The 8286-nt window shown below is 36.7% G+C and overlaps 1 protein-coding gene across 6 annotated transcripts; it reads left to right on the top strand.

The window, feature by feature from the left end:
- Positions 1-273: 273 nt before the first annotated feature.
- Positions 274-8030, top strand: LOC141586697 (2-succinylbenzoate--CoA ligase, chloroplastic/peroxisomal). 6 transcript variants are annotated; one of them, XR_012519611.1, is made up of 10 exons: positions 274-605; positions 719-791; positions 2368-2533; positions 2650-2727; positions 3116-3213; positions 3427-3620; positions 4163-4290; positions 6016-6386; positions 6487-6631; positions 7431-7554. XR_012519611.1 is itself a non-coding variant. In XM_074408001.1 (10 exons), the coding sequence occupies exons 1-10, from the start codon at positions 403-405 to the stop codon at positions 7882-7884; spliced, it is 1653 nt and encodes a 550-aa protein (XP_074264102.1). In that variant the 5' UTR covers positions 275-402; the 3' UTR covers positions 7885-8030. The 6 variants fall into 6 exon arrangements, 5 of the variants coding, with proteins under 5 accessions (XP_074264102.1, XP_074264106.1, XP_074264104.1 ...); XM_074408001.1 differs by lacking the exon at positions 6487-6631 and adding an exon at positions 7755-8030 and having other exon boundaries at positions 275-605; positions 7431-7642; XM_074408005.1 differs by lacking the exon at positions 6487-6631 and adding an exon at positions 7755-8030 and having other exon boundaries at positions 275-605; positions 2183-2533; positions 7431-7642.
- The last annotated feature ends 256 nt before the right edge of the window (positions 8031-8286 follow it).

The raw sequence follows: 8286 nt of genomic DNA, 5'->3' as shown, positions 1-8286 counted from the left end.
TAGATTCATATTGTATTTGGTGGGTTAATGGTAATTCGGCGAACTAATAAGTAAATGGGTAAGTTATCGAGTAATTGAAATGATAAATAGATGGTTTAATAGGTGAATTAAGAAGTTAAGTTAGCAAAGACAATAATTAAGGTCATGGTATAGACTAATGTATAGAATTCAGGAGTAGACTATAGAATTTCAAAAATATAGGATACAACATAGAAAATCGAAAAACTCGAGGGTACACTGTAGAATATCCCAAAAAAGAAAAAGATATAGTGATACCATATACGAATACGATAGAGCTTCACATTCACAAAATTTTATCTCTATGGCTCTATGAGTCTATTCCTTCCTTCTGAACCAAAATCAAATTTCATTCTGAAAATTGCATGAAATTAGTGAATAAACATGGTTAATGATTGGTCAAGGCCCCACATATGCCAATGTTTAAGCCGCATTTTAACTTTCCGGTGCAATTCATTAATCACCATTTTCGGCCGACGTCGCAAAACCGGTGAACAATTCGTGGAAAGCGTGTTTAGAATTGTTGGTCAAATCTCTGAGTTGGGTATTTCTCCTGGTGATATTGTTGCCATTTGCGCTTTCAACAGGTTTATAGTTCACTCCATTACTTGTCTTGTGCTTTTCTCCGTTTCAATCATTTGTTTACCTTTTACTTGTATTAATTAAGGGTGATTAAATTTTGATGGGTTTTGAATGGTAGTGACTGGTATTTGGAATGGCTACTTGCTGTTACATACGTTGGTGGAATTATTGCTCCATTGAATTATCGTTGGGTACGTCGTCTTTTCAACCTGCTTTAGTGCCTGTTTGACTGATATCTTGTTTGTTTGAGAAATTTACAAGAGTTTTTTAGGCAGTGGCGGAGTTAGGATTCTCTGGTTTGTTTTAATTGTCCTCTTTTATTCAGAGGAATATTTAGTGATGAGAAACATCGTCTGTCTGGTGCCAAGACCCTGTAAGCCATAATGTGGCAGACCCAAATATGCTGCTGAGTTAAGTAATAAGGATTAACCTCCATAGAGAAGCCAGAATGATACGAGGCAATATGCAGCCGTGTTCCAATTGAAAATTGTACCAAGATGATAACCTTCACAAAGCTTTTGCATTAGTTGACTTCAAGCCTTTGCAAACAGGTTGCTGGCAGGTAATGCAATAAGCCAATAATGGTGCTCAAACGTATGTACAGGGATAACCACTTATAAAAGTTTTCTTTCATGAAGATATAAGTAGAGGTCTTGTCTCCCTTCCTCGCCTTTTAAGTCATTGCTCATTGGTTAAGAAGTAAGAAAATGTCTAACTCATCTTTCCTTAGTTTGTTATTCTCATGAAGAAGTTGCTATTCCTTGTACACTCTATCTCGATCTTTAAAAGAATTGATGAGTTGCATTTGAAAAACCGAGAGTTCTGTACTCAAGGGGGATTTGGAGAAGTTAGTGTTATGGAGTCCTTTCAACTTGTGTGTGTAAGTAGCTTCAGGTTCTTTTCAAAAGCCAATACATTTGCCAACTTTGCACCGGTTTTGTCCAAAATCCGAACATTAGTTGCAACAAGGAGAAAGTTGGTCTTTGTGCCAATGATTCAAGAATGGAACTCCTTAAGACCCTTCTTAAAGGATGAACTTAATTGAGACTATATTATGCAGTACCTGTCTCAAGAATTGAAATTGTAAGATAGGTCTCAGGTTTATGTGCGAAGACAAGATTTAGTTTCTTCTTTTTTTTTTTTTTTTTTTTTTTTTTTTTTTTTTTTGTAAAGCATCAGACTACTTGAAATCTTACCTGTATGGTTCTGAATGTCAGGTTTTACAGAAACACAGGACTGAGGCTAAAAACACATTGGGCGAGACTATAATTTTGACTTACATTAAAAGGCAATTATGCATGCTGAAATATCTCATGAAAGATTTGACATTATGTGACAGATTTTGTATCAAGTTTTCCGATTGTATTTAGTCACTTCATCAACTTTCTGTTTCTCGTTAGAATTGCAGATTTGCGCATCCTTAAATAACACAATGGTGCATAAAAGTAGAAAGTTTTCCACATAAAATTACAAGTTATCATAGATTTAAAAGAAAAATTACTTTTAAGATGTTTTCTGCTTGTGTATGTCTTTAGCAAGTTTTCTTTTATCTCAGTCTCTTATTAAGTCTTCCGTTCATTAGGTCATACAGTGGTTCAAACCAAACACTGCAATATAAAGAAAAACCCACGTTTTGGAACGTATTAATAAACAATTTTGAAGTTGAAGGCATATCCGGCTTCTATCTGGCACATTAGCATCTTCCAGTTACGAGATGCCAGATGCCCCAATATACTTGCTTATTAACCTCAGCTATTTAACCTATAGAGTTTTGACGAGTCAAAACTGGCATTGGAAGTAATAAGACCAGTTATGATGGTCACTGATGAAAGTTGCACGTGGTCGTCAGAGTTACCAAATCTTACCACGCTTTGTCCACGGTGGCATGTTTCTGTTGACTCTTACTCTTCAACTACAAAAAACATGGAAAATGGTATGTGTTGTACTTGAGATCCATAATTTGGTTGATGTCAGAAGCTCGATGTTGTAGATGACTAGATGTTACATTAAAGCAGCATCAACTGATATTGTTCGTTTTTTTTTAATCAGGTACTGATAGGTGTCAGCCTCTATCCATAAAATACTGCTGGGCACCAGAGGATGCTGCTGTGATTTGCTTCACTTCAGGTATTGCAAATTTTTGAGATTTGTGTAGATTATTACACAACTGTGGTAGCTTTAAGCTTTTATCAACAAATATATCCCTTGAGTGATCATCCTTGTGAAAATTTACTGACTATGAATATACATTACACATTACTAGCGTTTCTTGTCTGCCAATCTTCTTGAAATACCCCCTCCATTAGACCCCCCCTTACCCAACAATTTGCGAAAGCCGTGAGGCACTGGGAAAATGTTGTTGTTGCTGTTGTTGCTGTTGTTGTTGTTAGACTTTCCAGTGCATCTAATTTCGCTTCATCCCAGGCGTGTCAGATTTTGCCTGAAATCTACCAAATTTTGTTTCTCGCTCAACAGTTTTTATCTGTCTTATATTCTAATGTTCAATTTTCTTCAGGAACCACTGGCAGGCCAAAAGGAGTTACAATAAGTCATACATCTTTAATAACTCAATCCCTGGCAAAAATTGCTATTGTGGGTTACACAAAAGATGATGTAAGTCTCTTTGTTTGAATAGTTTTATGCAATGGGTAATGTTACAAAAGTTTTTGAAAAAGCAAAAAAACAAAATAAAGATTTCTTTCGACATAAGCAAAACACTGTCTGCCTCACCATCTATCAACTAAATGGGAACCCCAAGAAAAGAACGGGGAAGAGAATAGAGATAGAAAGGAACTTTATGTCACCTGTTTGCATGCTTACTCTTAGGTTTATTTGCACACTGCTCCAATGTGCCATATTGGTGGCATATCATCGTGCCTGGCAATGCTTATGGCAGGAGGTTGTCATGTAGTGATACCCAAGTTTGTTGCTGAAATTGCTGTTGAAGCCATCAGGGAAAATCGTGTAACTTCACTTATAGCTGTTCCAACGATACTTGCTGATTTGGTGTCCACAATCAGGTGCTGATCGCATTTACAAGTACTTATGAATTGAAATGGGTGTTTGGAACTGAGTTGTTTACGTTTCCATTTTGAGGTTGAACAGACCCGGATTCTACTAATATAGACACAAGACAGATGAACTGAATAAGCCCTGTTATGCCTATTGATGTGCTTATACTTAAAAAGCCTCCAAAACAAGGAATCAGATAGTTAGGGATCCGTTTTGGACATTTAAGCTCCCTCCAATGGCCAAAGCAGAAACCTTTTTTTTTTAATATAAATATATGAAGGAGAAATCGTGTAAATGCGTCATCACTATAAAATTGACAAATATTTTTAAGCTAACGTGAGGCTATTTACACTTGTTTTTCCTCTTTAAATCTTCTCAATTTCTCTTTCTCACAGGGATTCCCCTTTCTCACCTCTGTTGCGCAGTAGTTTTCTTTTTGCCAAATGGTTGGTCAGACAGTGATATAGGTTGAAAAGTCGCTTTAAAACCGTAATTGCTTACATTGTCTTGTAGTCAAACTGTCTTCCTCAAGCCTCTATTTTGTCTTTAGACACAAACAACCGAGAACGCAGGAACTGAGTTTAAAAAAGATACTGAATGGTGGTGGGAGCCTTTCTATTCAGCTCATTGCAGATGCCATGGAATGTTTTCCAAAAGCCAAGCTACTCTCTGCTTATGGTATTCTCTCTTTCTTCATCTTGAGCTTTACATATGCGTAGCATCGTTTATGGTTGCCGCATGTCGTATGTGAAAAAAGCTAGCGCGAGCAATGTGTCACTTTTGTTTAAGAATGCTTGTCCTACACGATATTTTTAGCTTAATTTTTGTTCTGTTTGTCTCTTTACTTCATTCCTGACTGTGAAATGTCTAGTACGATTCAAACACTAAGGTTGTACGGCTTATACCTAAACTGTTGTGCAACCATTATTAAGCATAGGCTATTGAATAATATGTTCTCATAGATCATTTCAGCTTCACATGTCAAAATAGCTCTGTGCTCTCTTTTTTAAAAAATTAAAATTAAATTAGAAGTAGATCAATTATTATTCATGCTGAACTTTTCCCTTTTATTTTGAGTGTCTATTTCCCTGGATAAGCAATAGAGGAACTCTGTATGCTCATTTCCTGTAAGTCTCTAACATAAGAGAATAAAAGGTCCACATATATAAGTAAAGAGCTAGATGAGAATTCCTAATTAGATGCAAACTCAATTACTGATAGCTTTCTGCTACCATATTAAGTGTTTACTTTGTTAATACATTGGCTCAGGTGTTCGCAAAATAATTTTAAGCAAAATGCTTTCTTCATAAAGAGTGATGCCCCCTTTATGTTTTTCCATGTGGCCTTCTTGTTCTTTTCTTGTACTATTTTCATTTCTTTCTCATCAAAAGGAAGTTGATTTAGGACTTGGTAGTTAAAAAAACAAGCAATCAGATCTTCAGAACTGTCAATCCACCAAGTCTAATGCGTGTGGCCCATGGGATTGAAAATGCACACGGCAACAAAAGAGACACCAATCATTTCATTACAATTGAATGTCCATACCACTGCATGCTTATTTAAGAAGATGGTAAACATTTTTATTGTGGATAGACTACGATCCCCTGCATCATTGGCATGTTAGTGGTGAAGTTCGCCGTACTAATTTTGTAGATATTTGTGTCAACTTTTGGTGAATTTCGCAAAATATTGCTAAAGGCATTCTTTATTTCACATAAATAATTGAGAAAATGTTAAATAACAAATATTGGCGGCCACTTAAAATGTACTTTGTATCTGATATCATATCAGTTATCATTTTCCTTTCAAACTAGGCCAAGGAATAACTGTTCTTTGGTTCTAGATTATGAGAACAAAGCAAAAAGTCTCCTTAAATTGGCCGCGCTTCTTTGTATTGTGAAGACTGTAGAGTTAATCATTCGATGGCTCTTGAACATATTTTACTTAATAAGTCATCTGTAAACAGCCTTAATGCAGTTTGTGGGTAAGGTTGTGTACATTCGTTTGGGGCCCTTAAGGCACGGGGGTAATGTTGTTGTGTCATTAGTTATCATGCAAATAAATGAGTTTGTAGGGACCTGATTTGTTTTACGATGACTCCGTACAGTATTTGAATTATTTTCAAAGTCAGACATTTAAAGGAGGTTAATTTTATACTTGTAGGGACCTGATTTGAGTATTTGAGTCTGTCTTAATTTCTCTAAACTACCTGTTCAAGTAATTTACACTTTACACCACATGCAATTTAATGCTATTTGAATATTTTTAAATGAGATGACTGTGAAATCAGTCATTCAGTTACTAGTCGAAGCCTTTAATTTTTACTGTCTAGCTTCAGCAGACATCTGCCTCTTTTTTATGTCTTGGTTTCTCATAATGATTTAAATTTGATATTGACTGTAGGTATGACGGAGACCTGTTCATCTCTTACCTTCACTACCCTTTATGATCCAGTTGAAAAGAATTCAGATGAGCATTTGGATAGAACAGACAAACAAAACCCCATAGGAGGTGTTTGTGTAGGGAAGCCGGCACCTCATGTGGAGATACTTGTGAGTGAGGAAGATTCTTCTCATGTAGGAAGGATCATGACTAGAGGACCCCATGTAATGATTCGTTATTGGGGTCAGAATACCACTAGAGTACCTGATTCTGGTGAAGATTGGTTTGAAACTGGTGACATTGGACAGTTTGATGCTGCTGGAAACTTGTGGCTTGTTGGGCGTAGAAACGGCCGAATCAAAAGTGGAGGCGAGAATGTATATCCTGAAGAGGTGAGAAATATGTTTGTTGGTATTTTGTTTGCTACTTGACTGCAATTGTGGATCTTTCACCATAGATTGGTTTTGGGTGGGGTGGGGGATTTTTGTGGAGGTGATGGACCTTAACAAATCAGAAAAAGAGGAACATGATGGTAAATTTAAGATAAGGGGTGGTGAAGGGAGGATGTAGGCGTGGTAGGAAGTAAGGGAACAATTGCTCCCATATGATGAAACTGAAACGCTTTACTCTTGAAGAGGTGGGTAACAATTAGTGTATCTTCATCCCCGTCCTTTATCCACTGCTACCACGAGCAACTACTTTCCTTTTGTAATTTTTCTCCATATACCCACATAACAATTACCCCCAAAGCCAAGCATAACCGAGTCTTGAAATCTGCCATAGTTCATGATAAAATGAGGTTTTTTAGGGTGTTCATCTCATGCACCATATAATAGGCAGATGTTAGCTGAGTTTTAATGCACTAGTAATAATTCAACACATTACAAATTTTATCCTTTCCATATTTCCAATGGAGCCAAAGACTCATTACTCTTTGGTTATGGATTATAATGGAATAAATCAAAATGGCTCACTAAAGTGGTTGCGCTTCTTTCTTTTGTGAAGTAGCGGTCCTTCAATGCAGTTCTCGACGCAATTTTCATCTTGGGTCATTCGGAAATGCCTCTTTGTGTTGCTAACACAAGGGTAAGGTCACGACATCCGACCCCCCCTTACCCCGCAATTTGCGGGAGCCATTGAGGCACTGGGGTAATGTTGTTGTTGTATTACAAATTTTATCCTTCTATTTTTTTTTATGGAAATATTTAACTCGTTAAATATAGGAGGTACGCCATTTACAAAAGATATCGACTTTGACAAATGTATATTGATAGGATCATAGGAATCCAACAAAATCTTTCATCCTTATGCATAACCTCTATTATACCAATGTTTTTTTGTCAGTCTTATAAGATGTGGCTATGCTTCTACTTCTAATTTTATTCCAAAAATGATGGCATCTTTATATTTTCATAGTGCAAATCTGTGTGAAATAGGTGGAGGCTGTTTTATCACTACATCCGGGTATTTCATCCGTTGTGGTCACGGGAATACCAAATGCACGCCTTGGTGAAATGGTGGTTGCCTGTGTTCAAATCAGAGAGAATTGGGTTTGGGCTGATAATGTTGGTAATTCATTAGGCAGGACGAAGCTGTACTTGTCAAATGAAGTGCTCAAGGAGTATTGTCGACATAAACGTTTGACAGGGTATCTCTCCTCCCTCGACTTTTACTCCCTCTACCACTTTGTTCTTCCTATTTTAAAAATTCCCCTAAATTCAGTATTTGGTGTGAGATGACAGTAAATCATTGTTTTTCAGGTTTAAGATTCCGAAAGTTTTTATTGTATGGAGAAAGCCTTTCCCACTAACAAGCACAGGAAAACTTAGAAGAGATGAAATGAAAAAGGAAGCTATGATGCAGCTGCAACCTTTGCTTAGTAGTCTGTAAATGAAAATCATAGAATCATCACAATACTCGATTCTTGTATAAGATGGATCCCATTTTGTATTCTGTAATATGAAGCCTGTATACCCAATACTCAAATTATTTATGAATTGATAAAACAATGTACCACACTAAATTTTCATTGTTCAGTGGCATGTTCATCATGAATTGTATTCTGTACTATATTAACCGTTTTTGGGGATGAAGAAGCTGCCTCAAAACATAGACGGTGAACTTAATCTCTTTGTATTTTAAGTATGGACAGTCTCATCATCCTCTTTCCTTACTTGTGACCCTCTAAACCAAATGCTCCTCGCCTAAATAAAATTCACTTGGGTCTTGGGATCACAGTATTGAAGCTGGGTAGAGTGCAAATCCACCGCTACTCATAGAGGTTGTCGAAGA

This window comes from Silene latifolia, chromosome 6 (genome assembly GCF_048544455.1).
Source record: "Silene latifolia isolate original U9 population chromosome 6, ASM4854445v1, whole genome shotgun sequence".
In the NCBI taxonomy this organism is placed as follows: Eukaryota; Viridiplantae; Streptophyta; class Magnoliopsida; order Caryophyllales; family Caryophyllaceae; genus Silene; species Silene latifolia.
The sequence above is the reverse complement of the archived record's forward strand: the minus strand, read 5'-3'. Positions and strand labels throughout refer to the sequence as shown.